Source organism: Ursus maritimus, unplaced genomic scaffold (genome assembly GCF_017311325.1).
Source record: "Ursus maritimus isolate PB19 unplaced genomic scaffold, ASM1731132v1 scaffold_19, whole genome shotgun sequence".
Lineage (NCBI taxonomy): Eukaryota > Metazoa > Chordata > Mammalia > Carnivora > Ursidae > Ursus > Ursus maritimus.
In genome coordinates, this window is record NW_024424341.1 from 28,616,771 (window position 1) to 28,643,842 (window position 27,072).

The following is a 27,072-nucleotide window of genomic DNA, read 5'->3' on the forward strand; positions in this document are numbered from 1 at the left end:
TTCAAAGGAATCTACAAGCTAGTAGAGCTAATAAATAGGAAGCCAATCTATAAAAATCTACTTATTTCTATACATTAGAAACAAACATTTGGAAATAAATATTAAAAAAATTTCATTTAAAATAGCATCAAATACCTAGAAATAAATGTAATTTAAAAATGTGCACTGAAAATACAAAATACTGCTGAAGAATTAAAGAAGACCCAAAACAATAGATATATACCATGTTAGTGAATTGGAAGATTCCATATTATTGTCAAGGTGTCTGTTTTCTCCAAACTGATCTGTAGAGTCAACACATTTCCAATCAAAATATGAATAGGCTTTTTTCTGTAGAAACCAATAAGCCATTTCATATTTTTATAAGAATGAAAAAGACCCAGAGTAGCCAACATAATCCTGAAGAATGATAAAGTTGGAGGACACACCCTGGCAGATTTGAAGACTTACTATATAAAAGCTACATTAAGAGTATAGTGTTGGCATACAGAGAAACCAACAGATCAAAGGGGAAAAAAACAGACTCCAGAAACAGACCCACAAACATAGGGTCAATTGATTTTCAACAACTGTATCAGTGCAATTTTTTTTAAAGAAATACTTATTTGAGAAAGAGAGAGAAAGAGCACGAGTGAGGGGAGGGGCAGAGGGAGAGAGAGAGGGAGAAGCAGATTCCCCACTAAGCAGGGAGCCCAACGCAGGGCTTGATCCCAGGACCCCGGGATCATGACCTGAGCTGAAGGCAGACGCTTAACCGACTGAGCCACCCAGGCGTCCCAATTCAATTTTTTCTTAATCAATGCAAATTCAATGAGAAAAGTCAGATTTTTCCGTAAATGGTGCTGGAACAATTATGTACTTCTACTGAAAAAAGTGAACTTTGACCCTTATCTCACATAATACACAAAAATTAATTTGAGATTGACTATAGGCCTTAAAAAAGGAATCTTTATCAACTTAAAAAAGAAAATTGAATATTTTTGTGACCTTGGGTAGGCTTTTTTTCCTAGAACACAAAGGCACTAACCATTGAATTTTTAAAGTGACAGATAGGACTTTTTCACAATTTAAAACTTCCTTTTATCGAAAATCATTAGGGAAGGAAAAAGGCAAGCCACAGATTAAGAGAAAATCAATACATACTTCTAGCAAAGAATAAAAAACTGCCAGAATAACCAGAATAAAAAACTACCACAAATAAATGATAAGAAACAGTCCTAAAGAAATGGGCAAAATACTTGAACAGGCACATCACAAAAGAAGATACCCAAACGGTCAATGAGCACACAAAAGCTGCCCAACATCACTAGTCATCACCACAATGAGATACCACACACCCACCACAATGGTTAAAGCTGAAAAGACTGAAAACACCAAATTTTGGAGAGAATGTGGAGCAACCAGAACTCTGCAACATTGCTGGTAAGATGGCACGACCAATGGGGACAGACTTTTTGGTGATACTAAAAACAAAAATCATACATACACCTATCCTAGGACCCAGGGTTTCTACTCCTTGGGTAGGGAAATTAATATACATGTCCATAAAAAGACCTGAATGTGTAGGTCTACTCAAAATAGCCCCAAACTGGAAATAACCCAAATATCCCTCAAGAGGAGAATGATAAACAAACTGTATTATTTCATACAATGGAACCACTGACATACATGGCTATATGGATCCATTTCAAAAATATTGAGTTGGGGATGCCTGGGTGACTGGTTAAGTGAGTTGGTTAAGCGTCTGCCTTCGGCTCAGGTCATGATCTCAGGGTCCTGGGATTGAGCCCCATGTCCCTGCTTGGCAGGGAGCCTGCTTCTCCCTCCCCATCTGCACCCTCACTCATTATCTCTTTCTCAAATAAATAAATAAAATCTTTAAAAAGTTTATTAAAAAAACAAAAACATTAAGTTGAACAGAATAGGTGAGACATAAAATAGCACATGCTGCATGACGTTCTGTTGAGATGAAGTTCAAGCACAGGCAAAACTAAAACTGCAATGATGGAAGTCACAAGACTGGTTTTCTCTGGGTGAAAGGATAGGGAACCTTTGCTCTGTATCTTGGTCTGGGTGTTGGTCACAAGGTGTACACTTCACATCCGTGTGCTGTAAATTATGCCTCAGTGAAATGCTGTTCTGATCCAAAGTCCAGATACACATATTCTTGTTTCCCTCTGAGAGTAGGCAATTGTTTTTTAGTACAATCTTTCAAATAAGGAACCCAAAGTAATGTATGGGGTCTCCGACACTTAACTCCCCACTCCTGTCAGCCAAGGTCTCATCTGCCGGGATTACTGCAAAGATTGGCAGACTCTCAGGACAGCAGTAGTTCCACCTCCTTTCCTGTAAATATGCTAATTATATCACATGCAACACACCTAGGTGTTTGCAGCGGGAGGGCTTCTGTGTTACCCCGCTGCCGCACTGCAGAACCAGAGGTCTACCATATATAGCTGATAATATTTAAGCTTAAAAAACCAGTGGTATGGAGGAGGTTGTGCATGTGTGGGGGCAGGGGTGTATACCAGAACTCTCTGGACTTTCCACTCAATTTTGCTACATACTCAAAACTGTTCTAAAACATAAAGTTGATTAATGAAGAAAAATAAAACCCTTTACAATATGATCCGCTCCCATACATATACCTGAGAAAAATGAAAATCTAGGCCCACACAAAAACTTATATATGAATGCTCATAACAGCCTCATTCATAATAGCCAAAAAGTGGAAATAACCCAAACATCTATCAACTGATGAACAAATAAAGAAAATGTGGCATATACATATGATAAAATATTATCTGGCAATAAAAAGAAAGGAAGTTCTGACACATGCTACATGTATGAGCATTGAAAACACGACACGAAGTGAAAGAAGCCAGTCACAAAGGCCCACATAACTATATGATTCTATTTATATAAAATGCCGAATAGGCAAATTTATGTGCAGCCATCACTACAGTCAATTCTAAAACATTTTTAATGACCCCCAAAAGAAACTGCACCCCCCAGCTGTCAACACTCCCAAGTCCCCCATTCCTCCAGGGCTGGGCAAACACTAATACACTTTCTGTCTTTATCTGTAAATTATACAACAAGCCACTGAAATTATTTTAAGTGGGTCAACTATATACTATATGCATTATACGTCAATAAAGCAGTAAAAACACAAAAAAACAAAAACAAGAACAAAAAAAACAACCAGTAGTAATAATAGGAAACACAGAGCAATGTGCCAGGAATGGTTCTAAATGCTTCTCAGGGACGAACACGTTTAATCTTCCCAGCAACTGAAGCAAGTAGGTGCCACTATCATCCCCAAGTTATCGTTGAGAAAACTCAAGCACAGTTTAGTAACTTGCTTAAAGTCACAGAACAGCAGGGCCAAGATGTGCACCCAGTGGCTTGGCTCCAAAGTCCACATTCCCATTTGCTACTTTAGATTGCTTCTTAAAAAAAAAAAAAAAAAAAAAAAAGCAAACTAAAAAACCCACACACAGAAAAATAATGGAGACCAGACAGAAAGCATGTTAAATTGCTGACAGTGACTCGCCAAGGAAAAACAGAGCTTTCAAATTTTAATTTAAAACTTCCATACTGTGAGTTTTTCCAACCACTTAATGTCATTTTTAAAAATTTAACATGTTTTGGTAATGTTAGAAGTGGCGTATTAGTGCTGTGGACCTGCAGATGATCTTTTTTGTTACTTTTCTATTTGTATTGAATATTCAGATAATACTTTAGCGATAGGGGAAAAGCCCATTAAAAAATAATTTGCCTTGTTTTGACAACAGCTTTTATCAAACTACTTCTTCTGGTGGTTTGGTAGTAACCGGACCTCCCAAATCTCAGCTTAGTGGCAATTTCATGAACCTCATCTTTCTCGAATAAATCTTAGAGTGGGTATTTACTGAAGAACTAAAACCACTTGTCCAAAGACAAACTCAGTGCTCACTCCCAGATGTCTGCCCACTTATGGCCCCATGAACGCAGCTGACATCTGCATCTCTCAGGCTCACCTTGGAGTAGGTTCTGTCGGAGACACTGCTCGATGCATCGTCATTGGCCTTGTGAAATACACCAGATACCCTGACAAAGGAGACACCACATGTGCACATCAAGGTCAATGAGCTGCACGTGGGAAATCCTAAGGCAGCCCTGGTCAGTCCTGACTGTAGCCATACGTAACAAGGACAAAGGTCAGAATCTCTAGGATCCAGGAGGGTTGGGATGTGTGTGGTGTGGAAAAAATCTTCTTGGGTACCTTATATTTCTTTGCTAGGGGACCCGCCCTGTGTTGAGAATCACAGATCTGAATAAGATTCGCATTCACACTCATCAGAATGAAAGAATAAAAACTCTAATTCAGTCGAACATTCCTAGGATATGTCTAGAGAAGCCAATTCAACATCAAACCATTTAACACTACAGCAATATTCTGAGTTCTCAGGAAACAAAAACAAATGAAAATTTCCTGATTTTTCGGAGATTTCTTTATAGACTATAGGACATTCTGAGCTTCTTGCTCGCAAAATCGAGAATCAGAGAACCAAAAAACAGACCAACCTGCTCCGCAGAACCTGGCCCCCGAGGTCCTAGGGAAGGGAATATTGGCATCCTGGTATGACCCATAGGCTGTGGTCACCCGGGCAAAGGTTGGTAAGGGTGGAGTGACGGAGTTTGGGAGTGCAAAAGGGTTGCTGGAAGTGCTATCTTCTTGGTTCTGAAATTTAAAAATTAACAGAATAAAAACCACAAGCTGTCTTAAAGCTGACTTACAAATAAGGATACATTTGTTTGGGGAGGAATAAACAAAACCAAACATCAAAGCATAGGTTGGTACAAGAATCCCACCACAAAAGACTCAAGGCAGGAGACGAGCTGGCGCAGGCAGGGCTCCAAACAACTCTGGTTTCGTTTCACTTTTTGCAGGGAAGTGTCTTTCAGGATCTAGAAAAGGCACGAAACACAGTCAAGAATAGCAACATTCCTTCTCCTGATTCACTTTTATTCTTCAAAGCAGTTGGAAGTCGTGAAGACTCAGGGAGACAGGAGCGTGGCTGTGTCTGAGGATTCCAGTGCAGCATCCTACTTTCCACCTGCTCTGGAGGCTCACGGAGCAGATTCGAGAAGCCCTCTCCTTAGCCAGGGCAGGCACAGCTGGAGAGGGCACATTTCTTTACTGTGACTTCTACTCCTTTCCTCTCCTTCTAGCTTAACCCCCACCCCATCATGAAAATCTCAGTATCCTAGAAGTAATACCCAATGCAAGCCAGGGGGAACAGATTTCACTTTGGTAGGAATTACAATGTGTATATATATATATATATTTTTTTTTTGCTTCTGTAAAAATATAAATCCTAACATTTTAAGGCACATGCTATAGACATAAACTGACACAGATACTGAAGACAGGCACGTAAACTGGGCCTGCGTGGTCCAATACAGAAGTCATTACCCACACAGGGCTATACAGCATGTGAAGTGAGGTAAGTCTGAACTGAGATGTGCTGGGGCGCGTCGGTGGCTCAGTCGGCTAAGCGTCTGCCTTCGGCTCAAGTCATGATCTCAGGGGTCCTGGGACTAAGCCCAGCTTCAGGCTCCCTGCGCAGCAGGGAGTCTACTTCTTCCTCTCCCTCTGCTTCACCCCGCTGCTTGTTCTCTCTCTCTCCCTCAAATAAATAAAATCTTAAAAATTAAAAAAAAATAGGAAAGGGCCATCCTCAGTTGCTAAGCATGCTGAATTGAGATGTGTTGTAAGTGTAAAATTCATACCAAGTGTTGAAGATTTAGCACAAAAAAAAGAATGCAAACTCTCGCAATAATTTTTATATGGTTTACATGTTGAGATGACAATACTTTGCATATATTGGATTAAGTAAAAATATCACTGAAATTAATTTACCTGCCACTTTCAATTTTTTTTTAGTGCGGCTACTAGAAAATTTTAAATTATATGTAGCCTGCATTATATTTTTATCGGACAGCGCTGAATTAGACCTTTAAAGATACTTCCCAATCCTATCATTTTTAAAACAAGAGGAAAATCTTTTTTGTATGTGCAAATATGACAATGAAATATTCGAATTCCAAGTACAAACAAAAAAAGAGACTCTCAACTAGAGAGAACAAACAGATGGTTCCCAGAGGGGAGGTGGGTGGGGGGATGGGTGGAACAGGTGATGGGGATTAAGGAGCGCACTTGTCGTGATGAGCACTGAGTAATGTAGAGAATTGCTGAGTCACTATATTGCACTCCTGAAACTCATTTAATATAACACTACATGTTCATTATACTTAGATAAAAAAAAAATTTCCAAGCATAAAATGTACCTTTACTACAAAATCAAAGCAGCATTTGAGAGATCCTTACACCACTTGAAAAATTTCTTGGTTATGTATCTTCCTCCAGGAAGATGGGTCAAGTGTATGTGATACAAACTAGGAAAAGGTGAAGAGCATTTGGGTCATCTTGGTTTGTCAGAACATTTCAGTCACTTCACTCATGACACTGCTCAAAATGAAAACAAGGTGTACCGTGCCCAGCTCGTGGGGCTTTTTTAATGGAGATTCTGCCCAATTAGCTCTGTGTGAACTGCCAAAGCAAGCTCCTGAGGCTTCAGGAGCAAGAACCAGATCCAGGCTATCCCACCTCCATTCAGGCCCCGCCATCCCTCCAGACACCTCACCTGGGCAGCCAGCCAGCCTCACCTGAGGATCACACCACCTCCTTTCATGGAATGGATTTTTTTAAATTACCTTACATTTTGTTTTCGTTTGTTTTTTAAGTAGGCTCCATGTCCAGCATGGAGCCCAATGCAGGGCTTGAACTCATGACCCTGAGATCAAGACCTGAGCTGAGATCAAGAGTCGAATGCTTAACTGACTGAGCCACTCAGGCACCCTTGTTTTCCGATTATAAAATATCTTTTAGCTTCAGAATACAGCTTGCCTACTGTTTCCAGATAAGTGAAAATGTCCTGCAGGGTTCTTAACCTGGGATTAATGCATAGTTTTAATGAGATCTATGAGCAGATTATATACAATTATAGAACTACAACCATTTACACGCAATATTTCTAAAATTATTTACAACATTTGTGCAAATTTCTCTGGGGAAGGGTCAGTTGTTTCCATTAAATGTTCAAAGGGGGTCCATGATCCAAAAACGGTAAGAACCATGTTCTGATGTTTTCTATACACAATGAACTTAACACCGAAGTACATACGCACAGATGACTTTCCAATCTAATCTACTGGCGTTTTCATTCAACTTTACCACTCAACTTAGATGCTGATGCCCATGAACAGAGGTTTCCTCTTAAAACATAAAGAGAACGTGTGAACACAGACCCCCACCTTTAGCAGCTTCGCTTTCATTGTGGATGTGATGGTGGTGGGGTTGATAAACTGGAAGGAAGGGGCAGCATTGTTGGGGTACTGCGCGGGGAACTTCACCAGCATCTTGACACGGTGGCCACTGCAGTGCACGGACACCGTGCAGCTCCTGTCTGCCGCGTCCATCTGCAGATGACAAAGGGACAACTGCTCAGGAGATGAACCATCAGGCATCACCGGAGGCAAATGAATTTATTTATTTTTTTTTAAGATCTTATTTAGTTATTTGTTAGAGAGAGAAAGAGAGCACAAGCAGGGAGAGCTGCAGGCAGAGGGAGCCCAATGCGGGACTCAATTCCCGGACCCCAGGATCATGACCTGAGCTGAAGGCAGACGCTTAATCGACTGAACCACCCAGACATCCCGGATGCAAATGATTTTAAACAAGCTAACCGTAAGCTCCAGGTTCCTGGGACCTGGGTGATGGGAGACTCTCCAGAGACAAATGAATTTGGAAGATTTAGACAACTCATGCTCAAGACATATTTTTAATTTTAGCACTGATTTAATAAGTTCAAAGTATTTTGACTTAAAAAAGCTTCATCCTAAAGCTGTGAGGTAGACTAAAACTTGTTATATTTATTTTGAGATGAGAAAATAAAGCAGGAAGAAATGAAATACCAGACTCGAGTTAAAAAGCACTCCTGGGAAAATCCATGGAGACAGAAAGCAGATTAGTGGGTGTCAGGGGCAGGGTGAGGGGGCAACGGGACGTGACTGCAAATGGGTAGAGGATTTTTTAGGGATGATGAAATGATGAAAATGCTTTGGAATTAGGGATGATGGTGGCATAGCCTTGTGACTATACTACGAACCACCAAACTGTACACTTCAGAAGGGTAAATTTTAGGGTACGTGAGTTATATTTCAATACTTTTAAAAAAAGCACTCCTGGAAAAGGAATCAAGATCTCCTTCTTAAACTAGAATCACTTGGCTATCCACACCGTCCTCAACTGTTCTCAAGAAAGGGGGTATGATCTGAACTGATACAGATACCCAATTAATCAAAGAATCCTTTCTCTCTCTTGATTTCTCACGCTGCCAACCAGAGAAGGCAGCTGGAGTAAACAGAAAAAAGGCACACATGCAGGAAATCTGGAGACAGATCCAAATATTATCTCTTCCACCAAATAGCTGCTGACTTCAGATAAGTCATTACATCTCTTAGTGGTGGTTTCTTCTTCTGTAAAGTAGGGAGAAAAGCATATATTGCAGAGTTGTTTTAAAGGCCAAAGGAAGGGTGCCTGGTTGGCTCAGCCGGTTAAGTGTCCGACTCTTGATTTCAGCTCAGGTCATGATCTCAGGATTGTGAGATGGAGCCCCATATTGGGCTGCGTGCTGGGCCTGGAGCCTGCTTGGGATTCTCTCTCTCCCTCTGCCTCCCCCACCAGAAAGGCCAAAGGAGATAATTATGCACATGCACATATCCATGCCTACCGTTAGTTCAATCTGGGCAAAAAAGAAACGAATCAAGCTTCAAAACTCCTTCACAGACTCAATTCTTTGAAGGAAATCATTTCAATACCTCCCCAAAAGGAAGACAGTAAACCTTTTCATGTGTTAAATGAACAAAGAAGTTTGGTGACCTTCTTACTATGAATCTGAGTCATTAAGGAAATGACCAGCTTTAAGGGAAGACAGTAGAGCAGAGCACAAAGAACCTTGGGAGGTCAGGAGGTTTGGCTTCCAAACTCAGCTCTGCCATTAACTATACCAGTAACCTTTGCCAAATCACTAAGCCTTCCTGGCTCTAAGTAACTTCACACATGGTAGAACGAGGTGTTAGAGCAGCTAAGAGGACTTCAAAACACATGAGCATCAGTTTATTCCTTGGTTCATCTTACGAGAAAATACTATCGTGAGACTATAATTTGCATTTGGAAAACATCTATTTCTCTAGAAAACCTAGAAAATAAAAAAGCAAGCAGAGAGATTCCCTTGTTAGAGTAGCAAAGCTCTTTGCTAGCTGAAATCAGAGCTCAAAGAGCCCCGTCTCCCACCGACTGCCATCAGCAAGTAGGAGAACAAGGCTGTAAACCAGTGAGCACCTCCACGTTGACGTTCCGGATCTGCACGTTGATGAGGGAGAACTCCTGCTGCAGAGTCTGAGGCAGCCCCGGCTGCTCCGATTTCTTCTCTTCCAGGACATTGCTCGGGGGGTCTTCCTTTAAGACTAGCAGGAGAGAGAGGTTCTTCAGTTGTTGGAAAACATTTTTGAAAATGGGCCTGAGAGCAGTTCTAGGGTATCTGCTGTAACTCTGAGATGCACACAGGGGCACCTCACCTGAAACACCCGTTTGCCCGGTTACCTTCTTCCTCCCCATGGCTCGAGTTGTGCTGGTGATCTGTATCTTGAGTGTGAAGGGTCTTCTCTGGTTCCGGCAGAAGAGAAATACTCTCAATGAACTCATCCACGCCATCTAATATGTCATTTGCACAAAGCTGCAACAAAGGGTAGAAGATCTAGGTCTATAGAAGTCAGTGGAAATGATCGCTGTGTCTGGTTGGGGTTCTGACTTAAAAATGGGAACCACAAAGGCTAAAGATGTCGACCAAAAACCGATACAATCAAAATAGGTTTTACCCACCACCAAATCTCCCTGGTTAAATACATAGGAGAAGAGACTTTTATCTGCCCTGGAAATTTCTCATCCTGTTCATAGTTTATGGAAGCCTCAGAAAACATTATTTTAAATTCCAAGCCTTTATGGAGTTGTTCAGTTAACCCAAGACCAAAAATGAACAAATAGCACTTTCTGGAAAAAATGTATTTGAAAGGCAATAAGGTGATAATACTTGACCAAAATGCTCAAGAGTGATTTTGTACTGAGCAGTGTTGCAAAATGTTTTTTAAGATTGGATGATTGATTGACTGACTGCTTTTTAAGTAATCTCTACAGCCAACGTGGGGCTCGAACACACAATCCTAAGATCAAGAGTTGCATGTTCTCTGGGGCACCTGGGTGGCTCAGTCTGTTGAGTGTCTGACTCTTGGTCTCGGCTCAGGTCATGATCTCGGGATTGTGAGACTGAGGCTCATGTCTCTCTAATTAATTAATTTTTTAAAAATCTTTTTAAAAAAGAGAGAGAGTTGCATGCTCTTGTTCCCAGGTTTTGGCACCAAAAAAAAAAAAAAAAAAAAAAGGAGCTGCTCTACCAACTGAGCCAGCCAGGCACCCCACAGTGTTGTAAATTTTACCCAGCATTTTCTATTCACCCTCTACAGAGCACTGTGGGGGAGGCTGCACAAGGAGGCACGGTTCCTGCCTTTAAGGAATGTCGCCACTGAATGGAAGAACCGTGTTGAGGCGGAGCACAGCAAGGGCCACAGCAAGGTACCAACCACTGTGGTTCATATAAGAAACAGGTATCATTTGTGGGGCAAAAATTGAAAAGGGCTTCATAGGACAGGTGGTGTCGCTGATGGATGTAAAGGGCTCTGAACACTGCAGAGCGTAAGGTTAGACGTCCTAGTTCATTTAGAAGAAGAGAAAGAAATGAAGCCCACAGGCCATCTGCTCAGTAGGCTACCCACACTCTCATACCGGGACAAGAGAAAAGGCAGTCAGAGGCTTTTCACGCTTAAAAGTGCCCAATACTGAAGTTGGCTCTTGAAGACCTCAAAGCCTCAGTGTGGTCTACACAAGCCACTCGGCCAACCAGCAAGTATTATCACATGTCCACCACGTACCCTCTGACTTCCCCAAATACTAATCTCCTATTTTTTTTTAAAGTTTCTAGCGTACCCAGTTACATTCCTCCACACAGCACCGCATACATACCCTCTGCATCTGGGAATCCACCCGCCACATTCTCAAGGTCTGATCCCGTGACCACGTAACCAGCTGGTAGTCCTTGGACCCTAGAAATCACCAAATAAGAATCCTGGATTTTTTTTTTTTAATTCAACATCGATTTTGCCACAGGTTGCAATGGAGTGAGATTCCTTCATCCATCCAACAAATACTTGGTGACCACCTCCTGGACGTCCGGCACTGTTCTAGGTACTGGGACAAGCGTGAATACTACAGTCTCTGTCTTTATAGATCTCACAATCCAGGGGTAGCACCAGACAAATGGATAAATACATAATAAAAAATAAAAAATACATAAAAAATACATAATAAAAATATCTGGTAGTGACAGTGTTATTAAAAAAAAGAAAGGAAAGAAAGAAAGAAAAAAAAAACCAACACCCAGGATAAGAGAACGAATGGCGGAGCTATTTTTAGACAGGCCTCCCTGAGGAAGTCACATTTGAGCAGAAACTTAAATGAAGTGAAATAATATCTGGCAGCTCAGCAGGTGAAGAGGGATGCTGGGATTTAACGTCACATTGAACTTTCGCCTCCACAAATGTTCCTCCTTTTATATGCTCCAGAGGAGCTGAGCATGAATATGATTTCTGTGAAACGAACTGCCTTAAATGCATAACGACACCTTACCATTTAAAAGAATTTTTTGATAAAGAGATGCATCTCTTTATAAAATGGATAATCAATCTTGAATGTTCTTAATTGACTGAGTTATGATTTTCACATATCAGGTCTGGTCAGAGGGAAACAATTCTAAAATCGTTTAGGGAGCTTTATGAAAGATCAAGGCATTTCAGAGTAATTAGGTCGTATCTAGAATCTCCTTTATGGCCATCCTTTGAGAGCAAAGAATTTAGAGGAGTTTATAATTTAATTCCATCCAATTCCTTCATTTTACAGATGGGAAAATGGAGGCAGCAGAGAACATGATGTGTCCAAGTTAAAAGGGTGGGTGAGGGGCAGAAGTTCCTTCTCTGTGTCACTGCCCTCAATCGGGCCTTCGCTCCTCAGTGTGTTACTGTATCCTTGTGTGTGCCTAACGGGACACAAGTCTTCTGAACGGCTGCCTGCCAGGAGTCCCCCCCGACCCCGTACAGACTCATATTCACGTCAGCAATTGTCTGCCTCCACATCTGGCTTCTTTTCGTGACCCTGACTGTGGAGAAAAGTTACCCCAATTCCGTTCTAATCCCAACCCCTTCACTAGTGCCTTCACCCCCATTCCCTCTCACTCTCACAGGGCCCTTGCTTTCCCACGTACCCCCTCTCTTGCACCCTCTCCTTGCCCTCAGAGAGAGGGGCAGCAGCTTTAAGATCAACTTAGTCTACTCCTTGCTTGTGAAGGCAACTTCATTCACAAAACCAGGTCCTGCTGCCTCTGTTCATGTTGCCTTACAATCTGGCTTCTATCCTCAATCTGCTTCTGGAACTCGTCTCTTAATAATCACATAGCTTCCTATTTGTACAAGTAAGTGCTCTTCTCTTATTCTGCACGTTGATCCTTCAGCAACATCTGAAATCAGTGACTGGGGCTTCCTTCATGAAGCATCCTCTTCCCTTGGCCACGGCATCCCAATTCTCTTGCTAGCTCTCTAAAAGCTCCCACACCGCAGTGAAAACCCAAGTCAAAACCCGAGATAATCCAGTAAAAACTGACTAAGAAAACATGGCAGTAAAATGAAACGGAGCGGCACTGGTTGTAGAAGAAGTAAAATAGAAGAATACATGCGGGAGGATTACATCTACAAAAGGTCCAACCAGCGAGCTGAAATTACTTCGAGGGATGCATCAACAGGTGGCAAAACTATAAAAATAACAACAGAAATCACACTCATAAATGTTAGGACAGTGTTTCCTTCTGGGGAAGAGAAGGGACTATGATCTGGGGCTTGAGCAATGTTCCCTTTCTAGACCACTGTGGTAGTTACATAGATTTTCACTTCAAAATTTGTAAGACTGTCCATGTTTCATGCAATTTTCTAGACAGATGATATACTTTACAATAAAAAGGAATTTGAAGAAACACCTGTAACTTGCACTCAAAATCTCACTACTGACTAGATGGTCCCAATTTGCACAATTCACACTACCAGCTTACAGATGACATAGATAACTGAAAACGGGATGCTAAAAACTTTTTGTTTCAAGCCAAAGCTACAGGCCAACCTCTCCTTGCCAGACCATGAGGAAACGACTTCATCTGTTTACTGTCGCAAAGTGCAAGAGAGGAAGTTGAAAGCCAAAGTCATGCATGCAAATTGATGGGATAAAGACCAAGCAGCCTCATGTTTCTAGAAGCGGGGATATTCGGGAAATAAAGATGAGAAAATTAAGAGGATGATCAAAAGAGTCCCTTCAAAAGAGGGTCCCTGGAAAAGAGGCTTGTGAAGGTCACAAATAAGCCGGGATAAGATGAGTGCTCTAGGGGCGCCTGGGTAGCGCAGTCGTTAGGCGGCTTCCTTCGGCTCAGGGCATGATCCTGGCGTTCCAGGATCGAGTCCCATATCGGGCTCCTCCGCTGGGAGCCTGCTTCTTCCTCTCCCACTCCCCCTGCTTGTGTTCCCTCTCTTGCTGGCTGTCTCTCTGTCACATAAATAAATAAAATCTTAAAAAAAAAAAAAAAAAAAAAGAGTGCTCTAATCCCAGGTCTACCAGAGACCTTTCCTGGGACTCTGACAGGTCACACCATTCCACTGCCTGGCTTTCCTTCTGTAATATGGAAAGACCAAGAAATATACTTCTATTCCATAAAACCTTTAGAGATCATGACAATAAGATCTCAGGAAAAGAGAGGGTGCAACTGAGTTTGCATGGTGAGCTGCTGGAGAAGCTGAAGCCGAGGGCTTCTGACTCCATTACACCTGACCTTGCATTAGTGAGGGCTGGCCAGGTGAAGCTGCAATAACAAACAAATCTCAGTGGCTTAAAGCAAGGACATCTTGTTCACGGGCGCAGCTCCAGCTGGAGTTTTGCCAGTTACGGTGGCAGAAGCAAAGAGTGTGTAATTGCACAATGGCTGCTAATGCTTCAACCCAGAAGAGATTGTATCACTCTGTTCATGTCTCATGATCAAAGCAAGACATGTGGCCAAACCCATCTTCAAGGAGATGGCAGAGAAAACACCACTATGCATTGTGAAGGGAACTAGGAATACATGGTGGGAGGTGCTGATGATGACCTCCCCAGAGTGGCAAGGAGCAAACTCCAGAATTCTGAGGATTGTGACCCCAGAGTTTTTCAGCCCTAGAGATGATCCAACAGTAAGTCTATCCATCTCTTACAGATCTCTTCCATGTAGGTGAGAAATGACACTGAACCTAAGAGAAGAGACGGAAGCTTGGGAGAGAAGCCACAGCGCCACACCCTTTTACCCATCTACAGTGAATGGTGGCTGTCTCCCTGACTCTCCCGTTCCTCAAGCCCAGCGCTGAGGGGTCTGCGTCCTCCGCACTGGACCACACGGCCAATCCTACTGGAGCTGCTGTGAATAGGGCTCAGAAGGAAATCCGGCTCCCACTCACCCTCCTTCTGTTTCCTCCACTGGAACTCCAGCACCACGTCATCATGCCCCACAAAGGTATGGACTGGGGTGTTTAAGTCAAAGACGTTCCACAAGAGAAGACTATTTTCCCTCCGCAGCTGGGGGACCATCACAGTCACCAATCCATTGCTGAAAGGCTACGGCAGGAAAGGGAAAAGCAGGTGATTATTCCAGGGAGAGTCAGCTAAATCTTGAATTACCAAAGTTGGAAAGCTTTCCTAACTAACATAAATGAGATGATGGGAGGCCCCAACCCACCTGGGGAAATGTTTTCCAAATACCATAAGTTATCCATCACATCTCCTTTTCTTTTGCATTTATTCTACTCTTTCCTTGCGTGGAAAGGACCACAGTGAGTAAAAAATAAAGCTAAGCCAAATACTCGGAGAACTTTAAATTCTAAAATAAGCAAATGGCTCGGATTGCTGCACACCAGAACACAGTGTTTCACATCCAGAACGAGTATGCAAGACACACTGGGGAAAACCCCAGAGCAGCAAACAGTACTCTTGCCATGTGGAAATGCACCAGAAGCATACAGCATCCACACAAAGCATCACCTTCCCACGGCCCCAAAACTGCAGCTATTCGGAGGGAAACCCTCCAATTTCAGGACCGACACGTTCTACTTATTGACACCTAATCTGCTAGGTAGCTAAGGGGTCTATTTGGTAGATAATCAGACTCTGTTCTTGAAGGAATAAACCACAGTCACCTAACAGCACATTTATCTTCACTTTCCCTCCTGACAGCACTCCTGGACTTCTCTGTTTATTTTTTAAAGTAAACATATTAATCGAGAGAAGTATTTCAATTCATAAGAACAATGTCTGATTTCTTGACAAGCGCTCCCAGATGCAAAAGCCACTTAATACCTAAATTATCTTCTATGTTCCACAGCGCCTCAGGGTGACAGCCTAACGCATGAAGGCAGCTTTATTCATCCCTGTGCTCCCTTTCAAGTTGACACCGAAGAAAATGTATTATCTCTGATCAGAAGCTATCAATGTGGCAATGGGAAAACGGCTGAAAGACTAATAGCCTATCCCCTATATCTGTAGCATCTGACGGTTTATAAAGCATTTTCACATACCATTTTTCAAAAGGAAAGGCATATTGTACATGTGCTAAATGCCACTGAATTGCATATTTTAAAATGCTAAATTTTATCATAATAATAAAAAGGAAGGCCTGGTAAAAATTATTATTCATATGCTACAGAGGAGGAAACTATTGCTCAAAAGCATCCAGCAGCTTGTCCAAGGCCACACAAATATTAAATGGCTTGTTGCAAATATGGAAACAATCTAAGTGATCTAAGTGTCCATCAATGGATCAACAAAGAAGATAAAACAGATTAAAAAAATAGGTAAAGAAGATGCGTTTTACACACACACACACACACACACACACACACAATGGAATATTATTCAGCCACAAGAAAAAAGGAAATCCCGTCATGTGCCACAACATGTGTGGAGCTGAGGGCATTGTACTAAGTGAAATAAGTCAGAGAGAGACAAATACTGTCTGACATCAGTTACATATGGAATCTAAAAAAGCTGAACTCATAGTAACGGAGAGTAGAATGGTGGTTACCAAGGGCTGATGGGTGGGGAAAATGGGGAGATGTCGGTTAAACTTCCAGTTCGAAGATGAGTGAGTTCTGGGGATCCAACATACAGCATGGTGATGATAGTAAATAATACTGTTTATATTCTTGAAAGTTGCTAAGAGAGTAGATGTTAAATGTTCTCAATCCAAAAGAAATGGTAATTATGTGATGTGACAGAGATATTAGCCAACGCTGTGGTACTAACAGTCTTGCAATATAGCAGCGTATCAAATCAACGGGTGTACACCTTGAACCTATACAATGTTACACGTCAATTACACCTCAATAAATCTTGGGAAAAAATTAAAAGGCACAGATGGACCCAAAACCCAGGTCTTCTGAATCTAAAGCCAGATTTCTTTGCACCACGATCCACTGACCGCAAGCCCTGCAGCCCTCTGGCTCCACCTGCCCCCTTCCCCTGCCATTAGTGACCACTGTCCTGTGGTTCCGCCTCCCAGTCTATGGTGAGCAGTCCTCACACAGACGCTTCCTCAACATCCCCAGGGCAAGTTTTTAAAATACATAACAGCTTTTATGCTGTCAGGACCGCCTTGGCCTCACACCTCAGCCAAGACAGAAAGAGAGAACTGCCTCACAAAGGAAGTAAGAGAAAACAGCCCTTGGCTCCCATGTCTGGAACACTAAGATGAAGCTCCCAGCAGGAGGTGGGGTGTCCCACTCACAGTGTATCTGGCCTTCCAGACAGGCACCTGGCAAGGGAGAATACTGAGGTATTTCCGAGGCTGGCGGTAATCCCAGAACTGGAAGAAAGAAAACAGGATAATTTGTGAAATAAATGCCATTAAAAAACTCAGCGACTGAAATAAGGGCAGCCTGCGGTACCTTCACTCTCTGTCCTCAGTGTGTTCCCGGCAGCCCGCCAACCAGGGGAGCGGAGCAGACACACAGAACCTTTCCCATATATAAACATTACAGGAGAATTTCCCAACTTCCCAAGGACCAGGCCTCGGGGCAGAGCAGCGTCAGCCTGCCTATTAAACAGGCCTGCGGGTGACAGGTCAGAGCGACAAGTTTTCACCCTGCGTCACTTTTACACCACGCAGGGCAAACCACTAAGGACAGCTGATGTGCTGCGTACTTACAGCATTCCAGACAGAGTTCAGAGCTTCAGGGGTTTTATCCCATTTCATCTTTACAACAACCAAATACTGGGTGTCATTCCATTCTTTCTCAAAAGCTAAATTACTAAACAGGCTAACTTGCCCAAGGTCACACAGGAAAGAGGTGGCTGTTTGGACACCAACACACTCACGTACACACTCACCCGCTCCACCACTGACCGTGCGGAACTTGAGGCTGCAGAGCAGAGAGAGGTGAGCTGGACACACTCTGCCTTAGAGACGCCTGCGCTTTCAATGAAGGGACACAACTATACTCAGAGCCCAAGCGTTTGTCATGAAGCAGGAAATGGCAGAGCACCAAAGGTAGGATGACCAAGACTGAAACTCTGAACTATTCCAGTATTCAGAAATTATTTTCAAAAATAGGTGACAGTTTGGCTGTTTCTCAAAAAGTTAAACGCATATACCACTGACCCAATGATCCCAACTCCTAACTGTTTGTCCTGCAAAATGGAAAATCTACACGTGAATGTTTATAGCAGCTCTATTCACAATCATCAAAAACTGGAAACAGCCAATCAATATCCCTTAATGGGTCAACAGATAATAAACTGTAGGATATCCATACAGTGGATTACTACTCGCCAACTAAAAGTATATCATCTATTGATTCTTAAAACAACTTGGATGAATCTTGAAGGTGCTCTCTTGAGTAAAAGAAGCCAACTCAGAAAGTTACATACTGAATGATTCCATTTAAATGACCCTCTCAAAACTACAGTGATGGAGAACATATCAGTGGCTGCTAGAAATTAGGGGCTGGGGGAGGATGTGGCTTTAAAGGGATTACATGAGGTAATACCTGTTTCTTCTGACACTTTTTGCCAAATTCGGGCGCCATATTCAAAATAATAAAATTTAGTTAAAATGTCTTTTCCATCTAAACTGCTTCTGGGTTTCCCCGATGGCTACAGGGAAAACTGCAACTTGCTCCCGCAACTTATAAAAGAAGGGAAACTAGAAATCATTAGGTCTGCTTAGCAATTCTCCAGATTTTTAATTAGATCAATACTTCGTGAATGCCTTCCTGTTATCAAGTCTACCAACGTGGAAAAACTAGCAAATAAAGAAGTTCAACCTCCCTAAGTTAATTACATACAGGTAAAATATTAATACTATGAATATATTTCAGCAATTGGTTACTTTTCATGTTTATTTACAGACTGTCACAATAACTGTTAACAAAATCAATCCTTAAGAGAAAAAAAAAAGATGTGTTTCCAGATTTATTTTTTTTTTTTTTTTTAAAGATTTATTTATTTATTTATTTGACAGAGATAGAGACAGCCAGCCAGAGAGGGAACACAAGCAGGGGGAGTGGGAGAGGAAGAAGCAGGCTCATAGTGGAGGAGCCTGACGTGGGGCTCGATCCCGGAACGCCGGGATCACGCCCTGAGCCGAAGGCAGACGCTTTAACCGCTGTGCCACCCAGGCGCCCCGTGTTTCCAGATTTAAATATGCTCAACTGGTGAGCATTATAACATATAATTATGGGACAAGTTAGAAGACCCTGGGGATTTGACCAAGTCCTCACTCACTTCATAATCTGATCTTATGCTCAGAGCGACCACTGCCAGTCTTATGAAATAATTATATGCTGCACGTGAATGACTTCAGTTTGTTTCAATCTGACAGACTGATCACTATAAGGACCAGAGCAGCCATGCCGCCCTCTCGTCCACAGGTGCTTTCTGTTTTTCTCTTACTTGCCAAAAGGCCCTTGCTACAAGCTACAGATCAGAAAGAAAGGCTTCTGAAGAAATATCAGAAGAGCCTCAGGCAAGAAAGAACCAGGTTCTTGAACAGCCTCATGGGTATAGGACTCTCAGTAAGGCTGACCTTGGCCCACAGGCAGACACATCTGTCAGGATGTACCAAGGAACTGTGTCTGGATTTCCAGGACTCTTCGTCTAGAAGAAGGCAATGTTTTAAACTAGACTGCTTAACCCAAGATCAGGGAAAAAACAATCATTAAACTGATATGAAGTGATTGTGGTTAATGTTCTATTTTTAAGGGCCATACAAGAAAAATCCTTTTCTTTCTTCTTGATCTAGCTCTAAACCCTAAATTCAACAGTTTCACAGTTTAACAATTTACAAACTCAGGCAAAACATTCATTCAATGGGATCTTGTTCCAGCATACCCCTTCAATTCAGAAAATAAAAATATAATAAAAATATATTACTACAAATTATAAGCTAACCTATTGTCAGGTCAACTTAAGAAAATGATTACGCAGGAAAAAATGACATATTGATCCTGATCTACAAATTACTAAAAATGATGGTTGAATATTACACAAAGTGCATCTAAAACTGCTTCACTTTTTACAATTATGCTATTTATATACATTCAATAAAAACCGTCTTCCTTCCACTAGGATATGGTGGAATAAATTAAATACCATGTGCAAAGTCTCACTTAATTCATAAGCTCAGCCTACACGTAAGGAACAAGGACTGAGTCTCACATGTGGAAACTGGCCTGTTGCCTGCTTCCATACCCGCGGAATCCAGCCTCACAGGTGGTAAAGATGTCACTGAACAGCGGCAAACTTGAGGAAAGAGGAGGAGGGGAACTAGATAGTTTCTGGGTTCTGAACTTGGATGACAAGGTGACAAAAACCCAAACCCAAAACAAACAGACCAAAAAAACCCTCTCTGGCACATAAAAGTAAATGACAACCCTAAAAGACTTAAAAACCTCAAGACAGAATTTAACTTTTTAGGCCTTGTGTTGTGATTCCAGTTTTGCTCACCATACCAAAAAATGACACTGTCTGCGTGCCCATGTAAACAAAGCATTACGTTAATGATGCTGAATCACAAAATTGCTAAGCAAACTTCTGTGGTCAAGTCTCTGTCCTTCCAGACAGGGGCCTGACCACAAGGAGGGCCTGTGGAATGAGGCTGGCCCTGTGGCCTGCATCCTTCTAAACGCATCACACCCCACAGTCAGGACCAGAAAAACAAACAACAAGAAATGCTGCGCTCTGAGATAAACCAAAAATGATAGGGTCACGGAAACACACAAACCCTTGAGCATTTCCTGTAAGTTAGAGAGAATCTCTAGTAAAACAACGCTCTCCTTGACTGTGGCGATGCTGCTGACCAAAGATGTCCCAACTTCTGCAGATACGATAATCGTGAGAGAAAACTGCTGGTTTTCCACCCCAGGGAGACTAATCGGAAACTCGGTAACCCTAACAATTTTGTGGGCTTTTTTCCTTTACTGATCTATCTGGTTTGGTTTGGTTTTGTGTTGTTTTTCCCTGAAATCTGACTTCCTGGCAACTACTTGGCAAATAAACTTTTCCCTTCTAAATGGTTTCGTCTCTGACGTCTTTCACAAAGGGAAAGCAAACGCTCTGAACAAATCCCCAGAGCCCCGTCAGAGATACGCTACCCCGTCATTCCTGCTGGCCTACACAGCCGGGCTCACCCGCCCAGCACCCTAAAGCACACACACTGTGCTTACTGTAGCTCTCTTTCCGAAGGAAGGGCCACTACGAAATCTGATGCCTCCCACACAGCTCCCCCAACTGTCCCCGGGGGTCACTCACCTTGACAGAGTTGTCTTGACTGGAGGTAGCAAGAATGTGCTCAATGTCTGGGTGCCAGTCCAGGCCGTGGATTTTGGAGAGGTGGGCTGCAAGATATTCCACTGCTGTGCTGGGTTTCTACAACAGGATCGGCACTGAGTGTTGTCAATTTATAAAGAACTCCCCGAGTGTCTACCATGTAACAGTCTGCTGGGGGCTGGGTGGGGACGCAAAAACACTACCAGGTACTGTCTCTACCCTCAAGAAACTCCACTTTGTTTTCTTCAAAACAAACAAAACAGAAAAAGACTTTTCCAACCCTCCTTCACGCATGCTCTGTATACGGGCCTGTGAACCTGGTTTCTTCCCGCTCCAGCCCCAGGCGTGGCTTTAATGAAGGATACAGGGTAGTGGGTGCGCCTCCCCTGAGAGGTGCAGTCTGCAATCCCTGCTCCCCTTCCTCACTATCACCCAGGAAGAGGGGCTGGGACATTCAAACAGACCTGACCTTGAGACCGGAAGGAAAACCACCAATCTTAAAGTAATCGAGCACCAAGACCCCCAAAGAGAATGAACACACATCACAGAAGATAACTACACATGATTAATAAGCTTACACGAAACACGCAAACTTAGGAGGAAACCTCAGAAATATACATTCAAGTCAGATTTTATTAAGCTATCAAATTAGAAGTTACTTGTAAATAATACTCAATGTTGGCAAGGCTACATTTGTCACTGCTGGTGTTTATACAAAATAGTACAACCTTTTGGCAAAAAACTTTGACAATTTTTATCAAGCAACTTAAAATTTTCCTTTCTTAAGAGACTATTCCAATTTCACCAAAAGCTTTAGATAACAAAAGATGTTCATCTTGGTGTTATTTGGAACACCAGAAAACTAGAAACAACACAAGTAGTAAATGGGGAATAATTAAATTTTAGAGTCAATTACAGTATAGCTATCCAACATAATGTGATATAGCCACTAAATGTTAGACTTAGGGATTACAGCACAGGAAAAATGCTATTAAATGGGAAAAGTATGCACGACCATGTATGTGATATGATGAACCACGTTTTTTAAAAAGCACAAGAAAAGAAAACACCAAAATGTTAGCATTTGTCCTGGGTAATAGGCCTATAAATGTTTTTATTTTCTCTTTTACATTTTCTACAAGGAGCATCTGTTACTTCTATAATCAGCATTGGTCTATGAGGTTACAAGCAGTCTTCAGAACCAGCCTCCCTGAGTTCAAATCCCAACAACAAACCAGGCCTCGGTTTGCTCATCTGTAGAATGGGGATAAAAAAATAGTACTTACTTTAAAGGCTAGTTATAGAGAGAGTTCTTAGAACAATGCCTTGTGCATTATAAACAGGTAGTAAATGTTACTACTATTCATCATCTGGGTGTTTGAATGAAACCAACATTGCCATCCACAACCACACTTTTTTAAGCCTCTGATACTTGGTGTCATCAGTGCTGCCTTGGCACTAGAAAGTGCCAGAGAGGTAAAAACATGAACTACAAGTTTTACAATCCATCTGGGCAAAAATCCTAAGTATTAATAGAAAAAAAAAAAAAAAAAAAAAAAGTTAAAACCCTTTAAACAAAATAAATAAAATTGCTGAGGGAAGTCAGGTTCTTAGTGGACTGACTGGAAGACTAGAGAGGAATAGTTTGGCAGTCTCCTTCTTCAAGATAAGGAATACTACTGGTTTTCCAATACTAGTTTGGAAGACAAGTATGACAGGATTTATGGCTAAATACCAAATGGTTTATTTTGCCTATGGCCTGAAAACAATACAAAGCAAGTCTGTATGCACTGCAAACTAACCAAATATTTTATTAAACCATTTACAAATTTAAAAGCTATGCTGGTGATGAAAGGAACAAAACCAATCACCACTTTAAAAAATCAAGAGAGGGGAGAATGGCTATTACGAGACCAGACTAAGGGACAGAGACAAAAACTAACACATAGAAGACGTACCTGTCTAACCCCTACTTACAAAATCACCTTCTCATCCAAGAGCCAGGTAAGGCAGAGGGCTTAGGCCAACACACCGCTTCCCTAGCAAGCTGTGGCGCCCAAGCCAGCAGACTCCCCATCCCTGCTTCATTTCCTTCTCCTCTGCCCAACTGTCTGCCCCGCTCCCTGCCACAAGGGAAGGGACGGAAGTCATGCTAAGATGGGACAGCACCCAGGCTGACAGTTTCAGGAAAACTGAAAGTGGGTGTTTCCCACAGAAGCTGAGGAGCTCTAGCCTCCAGTTTCAGAAAGCAGGAGGCAGTACGACACCCCAGATCTTACAAAGTTGACTGCCCCGTGCATTACTACCCAAGCACCTGGCAGTTGGGTACAGGCGAGCCTTTTCCTGCATCACTGTTGTCAGTGATGCCAACAAACCAAACTCTCAACAGACTCTCCATCGCGGTGGCCGCCCAGGACCCTGCACCTCTTCCGTGCCCATCAGTTACACAGGTTGTGCAGGGAGAATATATGCTCTGCAGGCTCTTGTGAGGCTGATGGGACAGCTGGATGTCTAAGGGAGGACTGGAGCACCCTAAGTACCTCGCCTCGGCAATTTATACCACAAATACCCAGGATGGAATATGTCCTAGAACAACCAGTTTGTGCTCTGCAATCCGGGCAGGGATAAGAAGCCTGCTGACCATTCTAGAATAGTGTCTGGTCCCTAGGCTTGACCTTCTCAACGACACACTCACTATTATCACCTTCGTTTTGAAGATAAGGTAACTGACGCTTGGAGAAGTGTAGTGGCTCAGCTGATATTTTAACTAGGAGGCAGCAAAATGGGGCTTTAACTTAGGTCAGGCCCAGTTCTTTTCTTAACCACTGATCACAATATTCTCTATCTTCCTTCAAATCAATTTGACCAGGAAGCAAATGTCATCGGGTACTGTGATCTTAAAATGGCAATTTGCTCAGTGCGCAGGGCACCCTGGCCTCTCAAGATGAGTTCTGCTACTCACAGCATCCTCCTCACACCCCCTGGGAGGGACTAAAGACCAACTGGGGCGGGGGAGGGCAGAGATTACTCACCCGCTTGTCCCATATCCGCACATCCCCGTCATGACTGGTGGCGAGGCAATTAGCATTTTTTTTATTCCATTTGACCTGTGAGGCACCGGCTGCAAAGAAGAATCAGGGGAAGAAAGCGGCTGCCCTCAACCCCCTGGCACCGCAGTACAGCGCCTCCAGAGCGGCTGGATAATGAGTTCCAGCTGAAGGAGAACAGAACCCTTCAGGTTCTGACTGCACCAGCTCCACCGTTAAAGAGAAAATGAGGCCAAAAAATAAATGAATTAACACATCGGAACAGGCTCAGAGTCACCTAATTGAGGAAATAATCTCACCCAGGAAAAAACTCCATGGGCTACCTCTGCGCAGAATCAGCAGGGAAACATGGTTTCTCCTGAGCAGCAGCTCAACATGGCTGTTGGCTGGCAACTGACTACTCATCACACAACCTGGCTCTTCACCATCCCCAGCGACCAGCCTGGCGCTCCCACTCAGAGAGCCTCAGCGCAATGCCTGCTCCTTCCCACTTACTCACCCACTTACTTACCTACTGAGGAGGGCAACCTTGGAGAAACAAAGGTTCCTGAACCTCAGCTGAAGAATAAGCCCCTGGGTTGCCCAGTTCTGCCCTCAGAAGGGTCTGCGCACCAGCCCCCTCCTGCACTCTCTCCTCCCAGCAGCGATTACACATGGCCACTGGCCCTGTGTTAAGTAAGGGAACGGGAACGTCCCCCACACTGTGAACCGAGTCCCTTCCCCACTCTGCCAACACAAAGAGGTAACAACAGTAACAAGGGAGCTATACGAGAGGAGGCATAGCGTGAGATGCCAGAGGGGCTGAAACCTGCGGAAAACTAGGACATATCAGCACTTCTAGCTGACTCTTAAAAATAACCAAGTTAATTAAGTTCAACCAGAACAACACAATGGCTCTCCTTCCCACCTCTTCTTGTCCTTGCTCAGACCACACATATTTCTCCCTTTGGGTGGGTGTTTATTACTGGGGACACCGTCATGGATCCAGGGCTTTGGAAGGCAACCTGATCCAAGAAGAGTGGGACTGACACATTAAGGACTCAGAATCTAACAGCAAATGGAGTTAAGACCCAGAAGTTATCCTTGCTTGGTTTCGGTGAGGGTCATTTGTTTGTTGTGGTTTTTTTGCTTGAGACACAGGGCATCTTAAGCCACCTAGGAATGAATGGTGGAGACCCCTAAAGGAGGAAGCTAGTGTAGGAGACCCAGTTTCTTTGCAAGAAAGGCTATAAGCTAGAGGAGAAAGTGAGTAGGAAGAGCCTGCCCCATTTCCTCAAGACAGATTACTCAAAGACGTCCAAAAGAAATATACTTTCCCCAGTGCAGGGGTCCATCAGACCATGAAGCCTTCCAAAGGGTTCTGGGAACCCCCTAATTCAATCTGTTCTACTAGGATCATGACAACAGGGTCAAACAGAGTTCCCAAATGTTAGATGTTCTGACAGAGACTACTCTGGGGTACACACAAGCTCTTGCTTACTCTCTACCCCAAAGGCATAAACAACGTGCTTAAGGAAGAGATAGGGACAACGGACTCTGAGAAGCAATACTAGCCAAGGTTGCACCTTCGGGGAATGTTAAATTAAGCAGCTTACCAAAATCCACAGCCTCTCATTTGCCTCTTTTCTCCCAGGGCAGCTTTGCCACCACTGAGAAATCTCACTGAGGTACAAAAAAAGAGGGAAATCTCCCACCTCTCTTCTTTAGAGGACTTAAAACAGAAAAGAAAGCAATCAGAACAAGTGGGCTGAAAAAAAGAACTGTCTTTCTTTCTACAGCTCCTCCACGACCAGCCTAACTTAGAAACCTCCAAGTAGAAGCAACAAAACCCCAGGGAGGTAACTGAGGCATTGACAGACCATTTGTATCTTTATTCAGTTGGATGCCCTCTGCAACCACGTCTGTGGGCCATCATGTGTCTCAGATCGTAAGCACCTAAAAGCCAAGGTGGCGGGAATAAGGAAGGGGAAAGGGGGCTGGGGTCCAGAGCAACAGGTTTATTAAGCACTTGGCACAGAGGCACAGGTGCTTGATTCCCACCGCCATTTAACAAACATTTACAGAGCATCTCCTCGGGTCAGACAGGTGGCCTGACCTTTGGTCTACAGCGCTGAACAAAACAGACATGGTCCCTAACTGCACAGGACAGATGATCCACCTGCTTAATACAGTAGTGGTGCCCAATGTCTCTAAATGATGAGGCGTGGAGATGTGGCAGAAAAAAGAAGAATCATGTATTCATTTTGGAGCAACCACCAAATGTGAATTCAAATGTACCGAAAAGATACAAAGGAGCAGGATTTAAGAGACAGATAATGTCTGTTTTTAACAAAGATGCCAAAACACAATACTGATCGGGCACCTGTGTGGGACAGTCAGTTAAGTCGCCAACTCTTGGTTTCAGCTCAGATCATGACCTTGGGGTTGTGAGATAGAGTCCCACATTGGGCTCTTCGCGCTCAGTGCAGAGTCTGCTTAGATTCTCTCCCTCTCCCTCTGCCCTCCCCCGGCACCACCCTTTTTCTCTTTCCAAAACAATCAATTTTCAAAACACAATATTGATGACTGGGCTTCATCACTGTAAAATATACCAGTTATATGCCCAAATTCTACTCTCCGTAAATACGCCGTAACAGCCCCAAAGCAGAATTCCAAAAACAGTCAATTCCAACTGAGCAATGAAAACAGGGGAACCAGAAAGTAATTTCGAAGTTTCAGTACATCCACATTAAATGAAAACATGGGGTCACAATCAGCATAATCTAGATTATGGGAAAACCACAGGACAAACAACCTGGTTTCTTCAATAAATAAAACTCAGGAAAAGAAAAATAAACCAAAAGAGGAGACAGAGAAGAAATCTACCAATTGTAAAAGATGAGAAATACATCAACCACTTATAAGTATGCTTTTTATCTGGATTCT

General features: G+C 42.9%; 1 protein-coding gene across 7 annotated transcripts in view; it reads right to left on the bottom strand.

Annotated features, from left to right (window-relative positions):
• Positions 1–27,072, bottom strand: part of WDR59 (WD repeat domain 59) — an 81,716-nt gene that overhangs the window by 25,684 nt on the left and 28,960 nt on the right. For all 7 annotated transcript variants that reach the window (XR_005835634.1, XM_040633585.1, XM_008689709.2 and 4 more), the window contains exons 7-17: positions 24,133–24,221; positions 21,083–21,199; positions 17,061–17,138; positions 14,740–14,896; positions 11,186–11,265; positions 9,713–9,845; positions 9,452–9,576; positions 7,363–7,527; positions 4,858–4,953; positions 4,570–4,726; positions 4,023–4,092 (exon numbers count right to left, since the gene is read on the bottom strand). Coding sequence is in view for 6 of the 7 variants with exons in the window: in XM_040633585.1 (XP_040489519.1) it covers positions 4,023–4,092; positions 4,570–4,726; positions 4,858–4,953; positions 7,363–7,527; positions 9,452–9,576; positions 9,713–9,845; positions 11,186–11,265; positions 14,740–14,896; positions 17,061–17,138; positions 21,083–21,199; positions 24,133–24,221 (1,267 nt within the window). In the remaining variant the exon portion in view is untranslated. The remainder of the gene's footprint in view (positions 1–4,022; positions 4,093–4,569; positions 4,727–4,857; positions 4,954–7,362; positions 7,528–9,451; positions 9,577–9,712; positions 9,846–11,185; positions 11,266–14,739; positions 14,897–17,060; positions 17,139–21,082; positions 21,200–24,132; positions 24,222–27,072) is intronic.